At 57.8% G+C, this 19,529-nt stretch overlaps 2 protein-coding genes across 18 annotated transcripts in view; both read right to left on the bottom strand.

Annotated features, from left to right (window-relative positions):
- Window positions 1-1,677: 1,677 nt before the first annotated feature.
- NKX6-3 (NK6 homeobox 3) lies at window positions 1,678-7,282 on the bottom strand. The gene is made up of 3 exons (XM_077849320.1): window positions 5,255-7,282; window positions 3,249-3,418; window positions 1,678-1,914 (listed from the first exon to the last, which is right to left on the bottom strand). Exons 1-3 carry the CDS (start codon window positions 5,634-5,636, stop codon window positions 1,678-1,680), a joined length of 789 nt encoding a protein of 262 aa, XP_077705446.1. The 5' UTR covers window positions 5,637-7,282.
- Window positions 7,283-8,249: 967 nt separating this feature from the next.
- ANK1 (ankyrin 1) overlaps window positions 8,250-19,529 on the bottom strand; it is a 216,746-nt gene continuing 205,466 nt past the window's right edge. For 7 of the 17 annotated variants that reach the window (XM_077849334.1, XM_077849333.1, XM_077849322.1 and 4 more), the window contains 4 exons: window positions 17,757-17,840; window positions 16,645-16,785; window positions 16,276-16,408; window positions 8,250-10,525 (listed from right to left, as the gene is read on the bottom strand). In XM_077849334.1, the coding sequence (XP_077705460.1) occupies window positions 16,310-16,408; window positions 16,645-16,785; window positions 17,757-17,840 (324 nt within the window). In that variant the 3' untranslated portion in view covers window positions 8,250-10,525; window positions 16,276-16,309. Of the gene's footprint in view, window positions 10,526-16,275; window positions 16,409-16,644; window positions 16,786-17,756; window positions 17,841-18,463; window positions 18,946-19,529 lie in introns of those variants that run through there. The other 10 variants (XM_077849336.1, XM_077849328.1, XM_077849325.1 and 7 more) reach the window with 6 other exon arrangements.

The following is a 19,529-nucleotide window of genomic DNA, read 5'->3' on the forward strand; positions in this document are numbered from 1 at the left end:
AGCACACCTTGTTTTGGCCTCTCATTTCACAGAAAAGGCTTTGAGGGGCTATGCCTGGGGCAAGTGGACACGAGATCCTTGGAATCCACTTTTGGCTTGCCCCATCCCCCTTCTGTGACTTGGCTTAGGTACCTTCTGAGCCCCAGTTCCCTCATCCATGCAACAAGCATAATACCTACCTCTTAGGTTCCTTGTGAGGTCAAGTGAGGTCATCCAGGCCTTCCACATGGGAGAATTTAGTAGGGCGGGTGTGCAGTTAATGTCAGTGCTTCTATTCTCTCCACCCCTTCAATCTTTTCTTTACAGTACCTAGTTCCCCAAATGGACCATTCCCCCCATGAGGCTGTGAATTCCTGAAGGTCAGGAGCCCCATTAAAGTCTTCAGTTTCTTAGCACCTATGACAGTGCCTGGCATTGACCAGTGAAATTCCAAATTGACCAGTGCTATGCAAAGTTTCCAGACCCCCAGAGCACAGATCCCCCACCCTGGGAGAAGAGGCCTGCCCTTGGGAATGCCCCCCACAGAGGCTTGGCTGGGATTCCACAGCCAGTTTCACAGAAGCACATGAGCCATGGGGATGTTTCTGGGACTTTTATTTTTATTCTTTATATTTTAAAAGCCAGTAAAGATGGGCAAATGCTCTGTCCCCTGGGGTTGCATTCCTCTGGCCAGCCCCCACCCACCTCCCGAGCCCCGCCCACCTGCCCGCCAGGCTACTGCCCTGCACTACACCACCTCCAGCAGCAGGCTGCAGGGCAGTCTAAGGAAGTGCCAGGGGATCCATGCAGGCCCTTGGTGCGGCGGTCCCTGCAGGGGCCTCTCCCTTCCAGCGTGGGCACCCCAGCTGGGGAAGCAGGGGTTCTAGGCCACTTCCAGCCCTGCCAAGCTCCCCTGTCCCCCAAGTGATCTGGTCCTTGTATCAGCACTGAGGGAAGCCCAGGTGAGAGGCTCTGGGGTGCAGCATCAGCTCCTCGGATTCTCTCATGTTTTTTTCTGCCTCTGCCTCCAACCTCCTTCCTTCCCAGCAGAGGGAGGGGGTGTCTTGTCTTTTCCTATTCTGGGGGAATCCCAGAGGAGGTCGGAGGAAGGAGGCCAGGAGGAGGTGTCCCTCCAGGGACGTGATCCTTGATTGGGGTGTCAGGAGTGTTTCTCCTTCACCGGGACCCACTCGCCCTCTCTGAGGTGCACTTCCTCCAGTTGGGGGTCTCCAGTGGTACCCTTCCCGTGCCAAGGTCGGAGGGTGGCACCCGGACATGTCATCTTTTCTTCTGCAGTCAGCCAACAGCACCCTGGCCTCCCAACTCCCACAGCAGAAGGCAGCAGACCTCTGCTCCCGCCAGCTGTCTCCTGGGGATGCCCCCCCCCCCCCCGCCCCCAGCTAGATCACAGTGGCAAGTCCACGAGCCCACAGCCACTTTCCTGGCCGCAGAGCCCGGTCGTTTTCATCTACCTGTGCCCTGGTGAGTTTGTGGAGCGGGCAGGGCAGGCCTGGGCCCCAGGGGTGCAGGACGGCCCCAGGGTGCCGGTCCGGGGGCGCACGGACCCCCCTCCGCCGCCGCCTCCGCCCCCCGCCCCCCTCCCTCCTTCTGCCCCCCTCCCCCCGGGCGCCGCGGCCCCCCTGGCGGGGCGGGGCGGGGCTGAGCAGGGGCGCCCGGGACCGGGACGGGGCGGGGGCGTCAGACGCTGTGCGCGCCCAGGCTGAGCACCGAGAAGGCGGCGCGGTGCTTGCGGAGCAGCAGGCGGATCTTCTCGTCGTCCGAGTCGGGGTCGAGCGGCTTGTTGTACTCGTCGTCCTCGGTCTCCGAGGCCGCGCGCTCCCCGCCGCCGCCGCCGCCCGCCGCCCGAGGCGTGGAGGACGACGGCTCCAGGGCGCTCTTCTTGCGCCACTTGGTCCTTCGGTTCTGGAACCACACCTGGGGCGGGGGGGGGGCGGGGGGGGGGCTGAGGGTCGTGCACGCACAGCACGCACGGGGACCAGCCCCCAGGAGGGTGACCCCACTCGGCGGCAGGGACCCGTGGTCCTGATTGTCCTAGTATAACAAATAGCTCAGTAAGACCAACTGGTAACAGTCACACCGTTTGGGGTAAAATAGAAACAAATGCGTGTGTAAGTGCAGCAGCCCTTCTGCTGAGCCCTCCTCCCTGCGATGGGTCTGCTCCTTTGCCACCTGGGGCACTTGGACGGAGACGCTGGAATGCGCAGGTGAGGGCATTCAGCAGGTGCTTCATAGGCCTTCACTGAACTTCGTGAATCATTTCTTCCTAATTATAAAAGTAACATTTTCATTGCTTAGCAGAGCTGAAGAAGGCAGACAAGTGCCTAAAGAAACTGAATGGTCGGAAAGAGAGCTCTTGCCGTCAGCAGGCCGGGAGGCTGTGGACGTAGGTGACAGCCCCTGTCCTTCCCTCTTATGCTTTTAAACCCATCGTAGTGTCACAGAGCTGGGCAGCTCCCGGCTTGCCTCAACACCTCAAAGCTTTCTTTCTGCCGCCCCCCCCCCCCCCCCCCCCCCCCGCCCTGGGCAACAACCCTTGGGAGAGCTCTAGCATCACGGCTCTCTCTGGGAGCCTGGAGGCAGAAGCCCATTTACTGATTTCAGGCTTGGTGGCCAGTGATGTGAGCATGACCCTTGCCTCCGGCTTGGAGGCTCCCTGCCCCAGTTTCCCACCCGGGCTTCATTTGGGTGGACCTGGAAGGAGGGGTTTTCTTCGCCTTATTGGCAAACCAAGGCAGGCTTCTCCTGCCAGCTGATGCAACAACCCTACAAGGCTGATGGTTCTGAGCCAGCCCAGAGACTGGCTCCTGATCTGGGCCAGAGGCTGCCATGAGCTCTTGATATTTCTGGCCATCACTGTGCAGAGGAGGGGAAAGCATTAGGCTGGTGCCCCGCAGGTCTGGAATTGGGCCCCAGCTCTGCACCTGGTAACAGCCAGTCAACCTTGAGCCACAGGCTCAGCTGAGATGGTTTCTTCAGACGTAAAGTGGGTAAGAATCCCCACCTCCAGGTTGCCGTGAGGCTTAATGAACTCCTACACTCATCGCTCTCCAAATAGAGTATTGACATCTGGTTATGGTGATTATCGCCCTCTCCAGGGCTCGCTGGGCAGGCAGCGCCCAGACAGCAGGACGGCCTCGGCCGAGTGCCAGAGTTGCTGGGAGAGCAAAGTGCTTTTCTCCGGCGCAGCGGTATCCCGTCCTGGCAGGGCGCGCCCGCGAAGGCAGAGCCCTTCTCCCACACAGACTCACCTTGACCTGCGACTCCGTCATCCCCAGCGAGTAGGCCAGCCGTGCCCTCTCAGGGCCGGCCAAGTACTTGGTCTGCTCAAAGGTCTTCTCCAGGGCAAAGATCTGGTGTCCCGTGAAGGTGGGCCGGGTGTGCTTTTTCTTGTGGATGCTGTCGCTCAGGGGATCCGGGGCTGGTGAGAGGAAGAAGGTGTGTGCTTAGCAGGATGAGTGGGGGTGCCAGCCCTGTCCTGCCTCTCCCACTGGGCGAGCTCCCTCCTCTGGAGAAGCCACTGAGTTGTGAGGGCATCGTGACGCCGCTAATCAAGAGACAATAGTGACTGTGACCTCTGCCCTGTCCGGACAGTCAGGGACCCCGAGAGGGCACCTGCCTCAGGTGAGAGCTCCTTAGGGGCAGAGGGAGCTTACAACCTGCCCTGGTCTCCTTCTTCTCTGCGTCATGTTCACTACTCAGTTCTGCTGCCTTCCCTCCAGGGGCAACAGGACTTTTTTCTGGATCTTCTTGGTTTTCTCACCAAGGCACACACCACGCACCTTCCACCAATAGCCAAGGCCTCAGAGGGTCTGGGGATTCCTTCTCTCCCTAATTCGTTGTTCCTGGGATCTCACTTTCCAGGTTTCTGAGAAAACCAGAGCTTTCAGCCTCAAGTTACTGCTTGCCCTTGTCACCAGGCCTAGAAGTCCTGTGGCCTCAGCCCCCTGGAGAGTCTGCACGCAGAGGTCCAGGCCCTGCTCCTGTACCACTGGGGCAGCCGCTCGGGCTGGAGGGCCGCAGGGCTTGGGGAGGCAGAAGACCCACCTGTCGGGCCTTGGTGGGCGGCCCCATAGCTCATGTCCCATCTCCACATATTAGAGGTAAGGAAACTGAGGCACTAGAAGGGGAAGAAACTTCCCAAGAGACTATCCTCTGCAGTCCTCTCTCCCTGTGTGTTGATTCAGCTACCAACTGAGGTATTTTCCTGTGTGTGGCTATGCACTTGGGATTGAAGAGTAGGGGAGAGAGTGCGGGGTGGGGAGGGGACGATGGATGTTCCAGAGACCGAGGCCTCTAGAGCACCCCCCAAACCAGTTCCAAGAGATGAGGTCTTCGCTCACATGGAACTTGCCATGTTTTGGGTAGAGTGAGGGGTGTGCTATGGGACAGTGTAGCAGATGGAGGGGCCGATGTGTTTGGGGTTTCCTTGGTGGGCCCCAAGCCCCTATGGCAGAGAGGTGCAGGTTCCCTCCACCTCCACCCCTGCCAGGTCCCGGCCAGGCCTCGGTGGCACAAGGATGGCTCCTGCAGCCACTGTTACCTCCCTGCTTCCTGGGTGAGCCTCACCTGCCAGTGCAGGTCTTGCCATTACCTCCGGGCCCTGACTGGTTCATGGGGACCCCGTACCAGTTCTCCAAATACAGGGTTGGGCATGGTAGGGTGGGGAGACACCCCCCACTACTACTGGGCCAAGTCTGACTTGACTTGGCTGCTGCTCCTAGAGGCTGAGCAGTTGTCGCCACTACTGTTGACATAAGCCCTGAGGAGGGCAGGGGAAACCACCCCCCGGATCACAGGCGGGATCCAGATGGGGTCCCTGAATGGTGTCGTGTTGGGGCCCGGGAGGGGGGCTATCCAGGAAGGGGTGCTCTGGCAACCTCTCACCGGGGACAGCGTTTGCCTGCTCTGGATGAAGAAGTGACATGGGCTCGGAGTTTGGGGAGGAAGGTGAGCTGCCAGCCAGATCCTACGGGCCACTTGGGACCCTCCGGACCTGCCACGGGCTTCTGGGTGTGCCACGTGGTCTTCTCCAGACCTGGAGACCCCCGGGCTTTCTGGGAGGGCAGCTGAGGCAGCAGCTGGTAAGGGAGGGGGCGAGGGGCCGAGCAGAGCTGGGGGGTTGCCGGGACGGGCGGGGGGATTCACCCCCGTGCCCCTGGGCCGCGGGGCGAGGACGGGGGGAGGGCGGTCCGGCCCACCGAGAGGGCCCCTCCCGACCTGCCCCGATGGCGCCGGCTGGGGCCGCCGTACTCACTGTCGCTGCACTGCCGCCCGGCTCGCCAGTCCTGGCCCGTGTCCGCCCAGCAGTTCCGGGGCCGGGGCGGGTACTCGCTGGCGGCCTTGGGGAAGTTCCCCACCTGGGGTCCGTAGTAGACGCCCTGGGAGCCCAGTCCGCCGAAGCCCGCCACGTGGGGGTAGCCGGAGAGGAGGCTGCCGTTCGGGGCTGCCGCAGGCCTGCTCAGGATGTCCGTGATCCCGTGGGGGGTCCCGGCGGCCAGCGGGGGGCCCAGCCCCGGGGGGCTGAGCTTGTAGAAGGAGTTCTGCACGGAGTACTGGCACACGGGGGCCTTCACCTCCGAGAACTGAGCCAGCGGCGTGTTGTTCAGCAGGAACGTCCCCTGCAGGTTGGACTCCATGATCCTCGGGTCGGGGCCAGGCGAGGTGGGACGCCCGAATCCAGGCCCCTACAGCCGGAGACCCCGAGCTCGGAGCCAGGAGCCCATGGCAGGTCCGGAGGGTCCCGGGCGGCCCCGCGCCTACGGCAGCGCCTCAGAAGTCAGGTGCTCCTGGGGCAGGTGCGCGGCCTCCCCGGCGCCCCTTGGCTCTCTCCCGGTCCAGCCCGGAGAAAGGCAGCGCCCCGCGCCTCAGCTCAGACCCCTCCTCTGCCTCTGGATCTGGGGACCCTTCATGAGAAGTTTTAAGTTCGGAGAAGCAACATTTCCCTGATAAAGATATGGCCCATTAGAATACAGACCCGAGACTGGCTGAGCGGCCAGAGGCGCGGCGCCATTGGTCGAAACCCACACGGGCCTCACATTGGCTTTTCCAAGACAAATTGCACTTTGAAAGATTGACTGTAAAATCAGCCAGGGTGTGTGTGTGTGTGTGTGTGTGTGAGTGAGAGAGAGAGAGAGAGAACAGAGAATGAGCTCTGGAAGCTGTTCGTTCTCAGAGGGTCTACCTCTCCGGGTTCCCAAGTCCAGCATCTACGAAGAGGAGGGTACCTGGGGCCCCAGAAGCTCCCGAGGCAGCTAGAAATTACAGTGCCTGCACCTGCTCCCTGAGGGTGAGGAGGCCAGGCTCAGGGGTCGCTGTCCTGGGGTGCCCAGGCCTCCTTCTGAGCAGATGTCCAAGCCAGAGTGTGGAATCTGAGTGTGGGTGCAGCTCCTCCTTCCTCCAAGCTGGGATGGGTAAGTGGGGAGGCCGGGCTTTGGCTGGGGTACTGGGGGGTGGGGATGTGCATCTCATGAGCGGCCTCAGAGCCTGGGAGTGGGAGCCTGCCAGGCTGACCGGGGCAGGAGGTGGGACTGGAGCAGCTCTGCACGTGCTGGGCGTGTGCTCTTCCCCCCTCTGCCTTGGAGGAGCCTTTCCTGATTCCCTCCGTTCTCCCATCTCCCTCCTCCGAGGAGTCGTCTGTGCCTCTGCTGGAGTCATTGCCATGTTCTGTCTGGCTTGGCACCTGGGTTGGAAAGCTCTGATGGCTGAGATGGCTGTGGATTCAGTGATGGGTCCTCCTGGCAGGCACTTGGTTGGTGCTCAGTCATTACTTGATGGATGGGACTAAACTGAGTTGCAGAGCACCCATATGCCTTTTTTTCTAATGAATTTTTTATAACCTACAAGGCTCTACTGGGGGCTGTCTTCCATTTTACAAAGAGAAACCATGGTGAATACCCGGTTATTTCCATATGGGGTGGCATCTTTTCTTGCAGTTATTGTTGTTTTTCTTTTTGTTTTTAAAGTGGAAAGCAGCATGCCACTGAACATGTAAAATGACAAGAAAATAGTGACTGTCAGGCAGAGAGACTTCTGTCCCCCTCTGCTGGGCAGTTCTGAAGCCTTTCCTGATCAGGCTGTGGGTTCCTTGGCTATCTCAACACTCCGTGCTCCCGCTTCGGCAGGTGGAGGAAAGAGGTGCTCTTCGCTGGCCTTCTCCAGGGCTTCCAGCTGCAAGTCTGGACGCAGGACCCGAGGAGAGCTCCCCTCTCACCCAGAGCCCGCCTCTCCCCACGCTGCTGTTACCTGTTCCTTGTGGAACTGGCTGCTCCCAGCCGTGTTCTCTGAGGTGTGCATGATGCAGCTTAATACGAGAAAGACCTCACACAGGCTGTGGAGATTATTTCCCTAGGAATTTAGGCTAGAAACAAGAAAAAAAGGACTTTACCGGAGTTGGCTGTGCTACCGGGCTGCCCATCACAACCATTTGGGACACTTAATTCCGATCCTCATGTTGTTGCTGCCTGAGCCCACCCAGGCGGCTGTGATCCTGAAACTGTTTTTCAAACCTCTCTGGGTGAGACGGCTGCACTGCCTGGACTGGTGCCTTGTCTTGGGGGTCTTTTCTGATATTGAGGGAGAAGCTACAGACTGTTTGAGGGCTGGCAGTGCTCCTCAGCCCCTGCGACTGTGACTTTGTCACCCCCTGATGGGAACTTATGAGGAAGAAAGCTGCAGCAAATAATGTGATTCTAATAAATGTCAGGCTTGACAAAGGCGTTCATGTTTGGGAATCCCAGGATGACAAACTATAGAGACTTTAGCAGTTGTTTAATCCATTCCCTCATCTGACAGATGGGAAAACTGTGGCCAGCTTGGTGACCAGCCTCATGAAGTGTTCAGAACTAGTGAGGAACAGGGCAATTTTCTCAAAAGTTCTCGAACTTTGAATGGCATTGGGTGCAGGGGCCAGATACCATCATGGGGGGGCACTGGGCCATCTCCCTTACTTAGCGTGTACTGTGGGTTCAGCCATGCACATGCCCCCCGCCCCCCAGTGCGTGCAGTGTCCCCCTCCCCCCACCATGGACCTGCCCCCATCTCATGGTCACCCTTAGACAAATCTGTTCTATCCACTCCAAGGGTTTGGTGGGATTTGGTGGGAGGATAAGGGGCTGTGTAGGTTTCCTGGAAGTAGGCACCTGACTGATCTCACCCCCAGACTCCATCAGGGCCCAGCACCCGCTTCACTCCTGCCCCAGCCCCTCAGATGCCCCCAGGCCCAGCCAGGAAGGAGAGATGGAGTCCCCTGCCATGAGTCAATTTCTTTATTAATTTTGACATTTGTTCAGCTGGTGTAGGGAGAATGGTCTATACATCAGAGTGGGGCAGTGGGCAGGGGTGGGGGGTTCTCTCCGGATAACAGAGCATTTGGGAGAGAGTCAAGAAAAGAGTCATTTTCATAACAATTAAAAAAATCAAGGTTATCCCAAAACTTCTAAAAAGCATCTAAGGTGCAGACTGCAGCATTCTCTAGGCATCGTGTGGAGACCCCAAAGTCCTCCCCTAAGAGCTCCTACTAGCAGCGGAGCGCGCAGCCAAGCCGCGGGGGGCCTGGGGCCGGAGGGCCAAGCAGCCATGCCGGGCGCAGCGGAGCGAGCCAAGCGGGGCCGTGCGGGGCGGGGGCGGGGGCGGCCGCCGCGCTCCCCTCCCCCGTCCCCGTCCCGTCCCGTCCGGGTCCCCGGCCGAGCCCTGGGGGCGGGGGGCGCAGCTCGGAAGCCCCTCCGCGGGCCGCCCGTCCCGGACTCAGCGCGCAGCCCCGGCGCGGGGTCCCGAGGCCTCCGCCGCCGACCTGTGCGCCGGTGACGGGCACCAGGGCCGCGGGGCTGGGGGGGTGGGGGGGCGTCTGTGCTACTGGAAGGATCGACGTGTGTGCGGACAGCCCGAGGAGCGGGACGGGGCGGGCGTCCGCACACGGGCCCCCGGGAGCGAGCAGAGCCGGCCAGGTCCCTCCTGGCCCTGGAGGGCGCCCCCGGGCGGCCGGGCCGGGCGCGGCGCATTGTGCTGATTCGGGCCTCCCTCGCCGGAGGCTCCAGTGGGACGTTAAGGCTCTTCCCTGGTGGCACCGAGGCGAGGAACAGCCAGCCGTCTGTCTCCGTCCTGCTCCTGCTCCTGCTCCTGCTCCGGGGGCCTGGCCCAGCGGCGCTCCCTCCTCTCCCGGGCCGGGGTCGCCCCCTCTTCGGGCCGGGCGGGGGCTCGGTCAGAGCGGGACACTGAGGCTGCGCCGCCTCGGCCCCCAGCCTGTGCGCTGCCTGGACTTAGAGCACCGAGTCGGCTCTGGGAGACCTGGGGGGCCTGACTTCTAAGAACGGGCAGGTCCATTCACTAGCCCTACTCCCTTCCTTCCTCTTTCACTGAAAGACAGGCTGTAGCTCCTTCTCCCGCAGCCCGGAGAAGTCCTCAGGAGCTGAGCTGTTAGTGCTTTGTACATACTGCTAAAGTGTTTCTATTGGTTTGCATAGTATTTATTGTTTTTCATATACACAAGGCTGATTACTGTACAGTTTACACTTTGAACACAGACTATGATATAAGTGCTTGAAGATATAGGAAACCTCTTGTCTATTGAACATGCTGGTGCAATCCTGGGACAGCCACCCGGCCCCCCCAGCTGAGCCAGAATACCCCTTCAGATGGGGCACTGGCGCCCTCTGAGCCCTACAGCTGAGCCTGGGGGGTCCTCGCCTCAGATTCTTATGTCCCTAACACAAGGAACCCCGAATGCACTCTAAAGGTAATGATTTTCCATTGGAAGATGATTAATACTGAAACTGGCAGAGAGAGAGAGAGAGAGAAAGACAACATAAAAAAATTCCAGTTTATCCACAGGAGATTCTATACAGCTTGGGATGTCACAGTAAAATCTGTGTGTACACTGAGGAGAGGGGAGAGGTGCTTGTGTGTATGTGTGCCTGTGCGTGTGTCCTGAATGTCATGTAGAAGGTTCTGGGAGGAGCAGCCCCCTGGGGAGTGGGCAGGGAGGTCACAAATGGAATGGAGGTGTGTGTCCGCTGCCGGGAAGGCTGGCAGATGAGGACATAGGACTAAGGTGCCAAACTGATTTTGTGCCTAGTTTTCTTTTTTTTTTTTTTTTTCTCTCCAGGAAGCCCACATGGATTTCCTACAGATGAGGTTGGAAAAAAAAGTACCCTGTAACAAGTCAAAATTAAAATGATTTTTAAAAATAGATCATTCCCCAAGCACAAAAGAGCCCTTGTTGACTTTTGCGTTCACGCACTCTCTTGCGCTTGTTTTCTATCCCTCTCTCTCTCCCCACCCCCCTTCTTGAGGCGTTTGTCCTGATTCCCAATAGAGATCCATCGTCGCTAGAGGCAGGATTGAGGACTGTAGGTCATGCGTCTACAGTCAGTCGTTCATGCGAATAGGAGACTACAGGAAGTCCCTTACAGAGATCATGCCATTGGCCTAGAGGACAGGTGTGCCACTTCCGCAGCCCTCCGCTCCAGCTCTCCTCCGGTGTGCATGGCAGAGTGTGTGGAGTTCAGGGTTTGGGTGTCGAGGTGTGATCCTGAGGGGCACAAAGACAAGGAATTACTTAGAATCAGAAGGTGTGGCTCGCAGCCTAAAACCCAAAGGCTGAGTTTTGTGCTGGCCGCTCAGGCAGGGTCTGATTCAGGAAAAGCAGCTTCCCCAAGCAAGGCCACGAGGCGAAAGGCATTGAGCTTAGAGCCCCTGACCTTCCTGAACTTCTAGCCATTCTCCTCCCACTCCCCAGCCCAGAGGCTGCCTCTTGGGGGTGGGGGGTGGCCCAACCCTGCACTGGTCCCCTGCCAGGTAGATGAGCTCCCCAGAAAACTCTCCCATGCCTGCAGTCACCTGGGGAGAGATCCCCATGAGTAGATCCTCGAACCCAGGGCTTGTGCTAAAGAAGGTAGTGGTGCCCTCCACTTTTTCAGTTCGGCCAACATACATTGATGTCTGTAAGTGCCAGCCTTGGGGACCCGGAGATGGAGCAGACATGATCACAGGCAGCCTCAGGAGCTCATGGCCCTCCTTGGCTCTGGTCTACAAGTCTTACTGTCAACTGCCTCTGGCTCCTCTCCCCATCCCCCGTGGATGGACAGCCTCTGCTGTGGCATTTTTTTTTTTTTTTAAGAGATCTCTGAAAAAAACAAGTTCATTCTCCCCAGGATATCATGTATATCAGGCTGGAGAACATGAGCTTTGCCTGCAGAGTGAAGAGTCCACATTCTGTAGCCTGGGGTTCACAGGGGGACACCACACCTGCCACCTGATGGTGCCTCCTCGTCCACCCTGGGGTGAGAACTCCATGTTTCTGAGACCAGCCACTCTGGGATTCTGTCTGCAGGACTTTGGGATGGATGGGCAAAGCGAGCACATTTAAATAAAGAGGAGCCGACAGTCTCCAGGGTGGGGTAGGAAGTGACCCAGAAAGGCAGAGATGTATTCTGCCGCAGAGCTGTCCCCAGACAGGGAGCTGTCCTCGCCGTAAGGGTGACAGAGAGGGGGCTGGAGGGGTCGAGGTGAACTCAACTCTGAGTGGGTCTCCAGGGATGGGAGGGTCGTGCTAGGTTCCTTGCCAGAGGCTGCCACAAAATGAAACATCAGGCCTTCTGCTGCTGTGGCGCGAAGAGCCATCACCCTGGAGGGCAGGACTCTTCCAGCACTGCCTGGGCTTCTCTGTCGGCCAAGCTGGTCTCCTCCAAGCCTTCCCAACCCACAGTGCCCACCAGCTGCCCGCCTTGTTCATGGCCCTCCCCTCACAGAGGCCGTCTAGTCTCTGCTGAAGCTCTGCTCACCACCTCAAGACCTCTCCTCCAGGAAGCCTCCCTGATAACTCTGGCTGCTTGTCATTTCTCTCCTTGCGGCTCGGGAAGCTCCCACTCCCTCTACTCCCTTTTATTCAGAGCCATCGTAGAGCGCGGTGGGTAAGAGCAGGAACCCTGAAGCCAGCTAGGTTGCCTGAGTTCATACTCTGTCTCTGCCAATTTCCCTGGCCATGTTACTTACACTCCCTGTGACTCAGTTTCTGCCGCCGTAAAATGAGGGCAATAATAGGATGTACCTCATTAGATCGCAGTGATGTTTCAAAGAGCTACAAAGAGCTTGGGCTGGTGTCTGGGCGTGAACCCTGACTGGCCTCTCTCTCAGGGCTCACACCTGCACTGTCTCCCCAGCTGGAGCAGAAACACCCTGAGGGCAAGGGCCTGGCCTTACCCTTCCCAGTGGTCCATCCCCACAATGCCCATCCCAGCACTAAGCACGCCTCAAACAAGAACCTCCCCAAGTCTTGAGCCCGGGGAAAACAGCCCACCATCTTCCACTTTTCTGCCCAGACACAGCGCAGAGGAGAGAGATCAAGGCTTAGCAATTATTGTACGGTAACCACTTTGGTTACACGTCTAGGGGGAGGCCCCAGCAGTGGCAGGGGTAGGACTGGAAGGCAAGTCTCCTGGCTGTGACCTGGACCCTTCCACCGCCCTGCAGCTCTTGTCCTGGGTGTCCGGGGAGAAAGGGCTCACACTGTAACGAGCGGGGAGACCAGCCCCTGCCCACTCTAGTGGCCGTGCCGCTCAGGGCCTGGTCCCATCCCATCTCTCTGTGTGGTCCCTCCTATTCCTGCCCTACCCTGTGCTTGTGGCCCTCTCCCCTGGCCCTCGGCCCAGAGTCGTGCCCCTGCGATGGTCTGGGAAGGAGGGTGGCCTGTAACTTAAAACAGCAACATAAAACATCACCCCTTGCCTCGCTGCCCCTTCCCAACGAGATTACCAATTGCTTAACTTTGAAACTCACTAAAACATCCCATCGTCGGAGCTCACAAAGAGTCTCTTAAAAAGGAAAACAAGAAAAAAGCAGCAGCCTTGTGGGGCCACAGCTTCCTGAACGTCCCAGAAGCCGGCCCACGGACACACAGAGGAATGCCAAGACCCAGCACCTGCCCGGGATCGCAGGGAGCCTGCCGATGCCACTCCCCACCGGCGCGCTGGCATAGCTCATGCCTGAAGTCTCCGACCACATCCTTGGGGCACCAAGCAAAACCCAGCAGCTGCTACTGTCTCTAGTGGTCAGGCCTTGACTAAACAGCATTGTGTGGCTCCTTCAACACCACCAGGAAGCACCATTCCCCGATTTGCCAGGCCTTGGATACAGAGTCCTTCCCAAGGTGGGGGTGACTGGGGGCAATCAGATGGGTGAGGGGGTCTAGTCATTCCTCCCCTGGGACGGGGGCATCTTGTCTTCTCTGAACAAACTTCTGACCATCGTTCCTTTTGGGCCACTTTTTAAATATCAAGTCTACAACATCAGCTCTAGGAGGATTGGAAGGAAAATCAAAATTGGTCCGGAGAACTAACTCTTCAAAACACATAAAAATCACTTGAGGAGCTTGCTGTGGAATCCTGAGTTCCAGAATTTTGATTCAGTCGGTCAGGGGCAAGGAGCAGGAATCTGCATTTGAACCTGACCCTGGGGGGCTGGTGACACAGGAGGTGGGTGGGTGACACTTTGAGAAACAGTGGGTGAGAACTTAACAAGTTCTCCAGCCTTTCTCAAATGTACCTCCTCCGTCATCATAACCAGCCCTCAAGGGAGAAGCGGCCTCCCTGCGATTTCGTGGTTAAGGAACCGGAGGCGCAGTGAGGCCGGTGACCAGCCGCGGGTCACACTATGGTCTCCTCTGCACTGAACACAGCTGTCCCGCCTCCTCACCATCGTTTGTCCATTACCATGACTATTTCTAAACCTCTCTACTGAAGTGGAAGGGACTATCTGTGCTCTCCCTCGAGGGGACAGAAGCTCAGGGCAGTGCAATGACTAGTGCAAGACCACACAACCTTGGAAATAGGAGGAGCCAGGCCTCGGCTCTAGACTCCCAAGCCCCAGCTTTGGGTCTCTCTGAAACACAGTAAATTCTCACCATGCGCAGGGGTCACGTTCGATAACATTGTCAGGGAAGCTGAATTAGCCAACACTGAACCATTGTTCTCAAGGAAAAGGCCCAGTTAGGGTCTTGTGAGCCTCTGTTTACTACATGTTTGTCAGACAATGAATGAATGTTTATGTGTGTTTCCCTATAAAGACACCTTATTAAATTCATTGTTGAGTCCTTGACCCCCCTAACTCATGCTGGTAAATCTTATCTAACACACATATTTGTCCCCATGGGGCACCCCACAGCCTTCTTGCCCTGAGGAACACCAGACAGCACCATGGCACGAGAAGCCATTTTAAACAGCAAAACCAGCAAAAAGCACAAAAATGCAAAAAAAAAAAAAAAAAAAAAAAGCACCAAACAGACTATAAAAAGGGCATTTGCTGATGGCCTGCAAGCTCAAGCCAGGGGGCAGACTGCCATCTTGTTTGCCCTCAGCTGGGAGCCGGCTCAGGGGCGCCTCAAATTTCTCACCATGGCGTGTATGCCTGTGAATGAGCATGAAAGCACCGTGAGTGTGGATTTCGGGGTTAAAGAACATTCTAGCCGGTAGGCAAATTGGCAAGCGCGGGACCGTGAATACTGACGTGAATACTGACGGTTGACTGTATGGGCTTGCAGGTGGGTGGTAGGAAGTCCTGAGGACATGAGAGCCATCAGGCCTTCACTGTGTACGCTGGGTGGGTGTCTGGTTGGGAGGGTGGAGCACTGCAGGCTGCCCACCAGGCCCTGTAGGACGTGGGCTGGAGCCTGCTTCCACACTGGCTCCCTCATCACTGTCCCCATTGCACGGTGCCCTGCCTCTTCCTGGCAGGGGCCCTAGCACCGTGCCGAAGCCCAGCCATCAGTGTTCCCCACGCCTGTGCTCAGGCTCTAGAACTGTGTCTCCTTTGGGGGTTTCAGCCACCTTGCGGATCATCTATAGAAAATTTAAAAAACAAAACAAAACTGGGCTCCTCCCTCCCTGCCTCCCGGCCTGGCTCCTGGCTGACTCCTTCCTGTTCAGGAACATTAGTAGAAGGAACCGGAGCCAACAGAGGTAGAAATTGCTGCTGCTGCTGCTGCCATAAGAAAAATGAGGCAGAAGAGTGCAGTTTTCCTTCCACTCTCTGCTTCTCCAAATTACTGGCACCTTTGGATTCTGTCCAGGATGCATCCCGGCTGATCTCCTAAACCAGCAGCCCGATGGGACCCCTGGCAGTGCTGGGGTTAACACGGTGACCTCCTTAAGCTGCTGAAGAGTCAGGTCTAATTTTATCCTATAACTGGATCCGCAGTCCTTTTTTTGCCCAAGTGCGGAGGTATGTTGGGAAGCCCAGAGCCAGCACTTCTGGTGGCTTGGGAGGCAGGGGCCCTGCTTTTTGCTGAATGCAGAAAGCCAGAGCCACTTTCCTCCTGGCCGGGAGCCAGGCCCTGGGGCGGGGGCGGGGCAGAGGGGTGTAGGATGGGCAAGAACCTAGTGAGTGCTGTGCTGGGGCCGCCAGGCTTCCTTGCTTCCTGCTGACTCCCACCCCGACGCATCCTGTACTGAGCTGCCCCGAGCTGAGCGCAGTGAATGGCCTCGGGGCAGCTCAGTACAGGATCCCTCAGGGAGGATGGAGGTCAGAGCTGGCCGCTGCAGCCCCCAGCACTGCGGGGGGGCCTGCTGGAGAGCCTCAGCTGCTGCATCTTCATGGCCCTCCTCATCTCAATCACTGCACATCCCTGCTTCTCGGCCATGCAGCCCCCACGGCCGGCACCAGGCCCTGACAACCCTCCTAACTTGCTGGGAGAATGCCATCCACCCCGTGGGCCTGTTCACTCCACCCTTTCCTAGAAAGCAACAGGGCCATGTGTCTCCAGAAACACCAAGGAGAATTGGTGCCTTGGGGTCATCAGGCTTCTCGAAGGGTTCTAGGTTCAAGAGACAATGCTGTTCCAAGTCACTGTTGGAGCTCTCTGGAGAGTTGCGTTGAAATGGCTCAGCCTAGACGGACTCTACAGTGCTCTACCAGGCCCCTCCCCCCTCCTCCAACCCCATTGCTTGGCTTTCAGGACAGTATCACCACTGAGATTTATTGACTGCTTTCACTCATCAAAGCATTTTCTCAAATTTGTATTTTTGCACTCCCGGAGAAGTCAAGCAGCAGAAATTGTTGACTGTTTCCTTGAAGAGGAGTAAATCAACACTCAGAGATATAGTTAGTAGGTTGGGAAACCAGAATCTGTGCCTCGAGAGGCCACAGCACCACAGGGCCTCCTGCATCATGCTGGGGGTGGTAGAGCCCACTGGAGGAGGGGAGACCTGAGGACGTGCGCAGCCATTCCCAGCACCAGCCACTCCACGAGGACCAGGCCATGCAGAGAGGATGCAGAAAGACAGTTACCTCCAGAGAGGCCATTTGAGGGGAGGGCTAGAGATCACTGCTTCCCCCTTTTCAGGCTGGCCCGCTTCACTATTTGAGCCCCCTTCCTGCTCTCTATGAGATCCGGCTGCAGGCTACTCCCTCTCAGCTCCACCTAGAGACAGCAGCAGAGACAGAACGCAGGACAGATGACACAGAGAGAGAGAGACAAGAAATAGGCGCGAAAGGAACGGCACTGTACATGGGCCCGGCCGTGAAAACCCTACAATGGGGAGGCCAGAGGGAGGGAGCACAGTGTAGATGCCCAGGGCAGGCGCACAGGTGAGCAGCCGGCTGGGGCCAGGCGCCCTGACACACAGAGCATCCCAGAGGCTGCAGCCACCGCAGTACCTGGGCGAGTTTCATAAAGGAATCAGTATCAGCGTCCACCTCACTGGGGTCCTCCAGGGGCCCCTCAGCAATCACCTCTTCGTGCTCCTGGGTGTCATCGGCACCGGACGAGTCTATCTGCCGAACAACTTTGCGAATGATCTGGAAAAGAGGAAGAAGGGACGAAAGGCCCATGAAGCCATTGAGACAGCAGTTGAAGACCAGGTCCGTGACAATGAGATAGGGGGAGGCAGCCTTTGTCTAGGGCTCCCTTCCTCCAGTGGCCAAGAACAGGGACTGCTCTCCCGCCCCCACCCCATGATGTGGAAAACTAGCTCTGGGCAGCCTCCTGGGGCCTAGAATTTATAGACGGGTCTTAGCACATTTCACCAAGGATCAAGCTTTTTGCCTCTGCATACTGTTGGAAGGTCTCCTGAGGGCAGAGGAGCTCCTTTTCAGCTATAGGGATTCCAGACAATCAGGTTCCCTTATTCACTCACCCAAATATTCTAACACTGTCTACTCTGCGCCTGCCACATACTCGGACTGGGAGGTTAAGACACAGACACCACTCCTGCCTATGTGCAGCACACTTTGCAAGAGGAAAGATGGGCATCTTGCTTCCATTTAGTGGGAGCAGCACCACAGTGGGAGCACATACGTGGTCTCCCTAGGCTCCTTCTTCTCCCTCTGCCCAGACCTAGCACGGTTCCCAATCCTTGGCAGGCAAAGTCAGGTCTAGTGAATTAAAATAAAATCTGCTGCAACTTAATGCATTTCCACAGCCTTTTTGTATGCAGAGGCCCGTGGTAGCTCAGGGACTACCAGCCAGCTGTTTCAACAGCTGTTTCTGGGGCTAGCCACCACTGGACTAGATTTCGGTTGTTCCATGGAGCCTGGTTCTTCTGGAACAGAACAGCAGGAGCTGAATTCAGGTGCAGTCAGGTAGAGTGGCTACGAGGACTGTCATGCTGGACCCCAGATGCCCAGAACTCCCCACACCTGAACCATCCCTTCTGAGCTCTGCTGACTCTCTATGAGGGCATCCATGAGGAGCAAGAAGGTGAGCCCAGCACCCGTTGGCTTCTGGCCCTGCTGCCCCTCCCCAGCTCAGGGGGACTCTGTGCACCTACCTTCTTGGTGACGATGTTGCCCTGCTCATCTGTGAATTCTTCCTCTGTCACCTGCTCCCCTGGAATATTCTGAAACTCATTCCCCTAGAATTGCAGCAAAGGAGAAAACTCAAGATTAGTAAGTGGGTGGTCTGGGCATAAGGTGGAGGCTGAGGAAATGAAAGAGCACAGCCAACCACTGCTGTCGGACAAATCCCCGGCACGGCAAGAAACTCCAACACAGCTAGTCGCAGCAGCCAGAGGGCTCTGAGGGTGAGAGGCACCCCTGGGGGTGGTGGGGCCTGAGCCCCAAGCTTGCAAGAGCCCTGCGTGCCTGATCCCTCAACAGCACCAGGGAGCAGAGGCAGTTACGCAAGTTTTACAAAGAGAGGCTCTGAGAGAGGAAGCAAAGCACCTGATTTATCTTTCAACAGCCCTTTACAGTGTGGAAGGCCCTTCCACAGATACCGATGCCCCGAGTGTGCCTTGCGGGCTTCCCAAAGCTGCTGGGGACATGAGAAGGACCAGAACAGGCCTCCCAGGTCCCTGAGCCGAGTTTCCCACGCCACCCCAGCACGGCCGTGGGAGCAAGTGCCGCACACCTGCTCGGGCTCCAGGGCAGTGGCTAGCCCTGGACTCAGATTCGGGGTCCTCTGCTTCCCCCAGCCACTGACCCTGTACACCGCCGTGCCCTCAGCCCTGCCTCCTGCCTCCTGCCTGGCTGTTACCTTCAGGAAAACCCGACGCCGGACCACCCTGGTGGAGATGGTCTCCTCATCGTCACTCACGCCCTCGCTCTCCCCCAGCTCCTTGTCCAGCTCCTGATGGATGTGCTTCAGCACAAAGCACAGGGAGCCCTTGACAATGTGCATCACGTTCTGACAGCTGACCAGAAAGAAGCCCAGGAGCACCAGGGTGACCAGAAGCTGGGTGATGAAAGTCCACATCCTCACCTCCTCTGGGGCCTGGAGGAGCGGCTGTGAGGCCCCAGCTCTCTCATTCTCCTCTCAGGCTCCCGAGTGCCCCAAGAACCCCTTTCATTCTCTCTCCACAGGACACTGGGCGGCCCCTCACTGGTATGGCCCACTCAGTGCCCTCCTGCCGAGACGCCCCAGGCTCTGCCCTCCCGCCTGGGTGACATCAGGCTTCGATAATTTTAGCTCCTCAGACCAGCTGCTGGGGCTGTCCAACTGGGCTAGAAGGGAGCGGGCAGGTGCGTGTGTCCCGGACACCAAGAGCACTCGTCAAAATCACTCTGTGGGTGACACGCCCCATCCCAGCCTCTCGCCCCCGCCCCAGGCCTGTGCCCTCCTATGCGGACTAGAAGCAGTTCTGCCCAGGGAAAGATTCTCTCTCTGGGACTCCAGGAAATAACGCATCCAGAGACTGTGGCCACTTGCGTGTTTCTCTGGGCTGTTACTGCCGTGACTAGAACGGAGTTCACCCGCACCCGCTGGGATGGGACCAGCTAATACCCTGGAGACAGACTTCAGGGTTTATTTCAAAAATAGCCCGGGGATGAGTGATTTGCTCAGGCCTAGCCACGTTAGCTCAGCGGGGTCCAGCACAGGTGGTGACGCCACCTGGAAGCCCGTCCAGTTCCCCTCTGCCCGAGGGCCCTAGGCAGGGCTCCAACCCCCTTCCAGGGGACAGCGGCCCTAAACGTAAGTGTGCAATTGCTGTGTCTATTTAAGGCCTGTCCTCAAAGGCTCTTCCCAGGCTGGGTGTCAGCACCCAGGAGCAGGCCGACAGGCCCGAGGCTCGCCTTTGCAGAGCTGATTCACAAACGCAGCG

Source organism: Canis aureus, chromosome 15, assembly GCF_053574225.1.
Source record: "Canis aureus isolate CA01 chromosome 15, VMU_Caureus_v.1.0, whole genome shotgun sequence".
In the NCBI taxonomy this organism is placed as follows: domain Eukaryota; kingdom Metazoa; phylum Chordata; class Mammalia; order Carnivora; family Canidae; genus Canis; species Canis aureus.

Excerpts from the sequence above, each read along its gene's own strand:
- NKX6-3 (XM_077849320.1), bottom strand. The coding sequence starts at position 5,636 with ATGGAGTCCAACCTGCAGGGGACGTTCCTGCTGAACAACACGCCGCTG. Across the intron at positions 3,419-5,254 it reads CGGGCGGCAGTGCAGCGACA|CCCCGGATCCCCTGAGCGAC; the intron begins GTGAGTACGGCG and ends TCCTCTCACCAG. Across the intron at positions 1,915-3,248 it reads TGACGGAGTCGCAGGTCAAG|GTGTGGTTCCAGAACCGAAG; the intron begins GTGAGTCTGTGT and ends CCCCCGCCCCAG.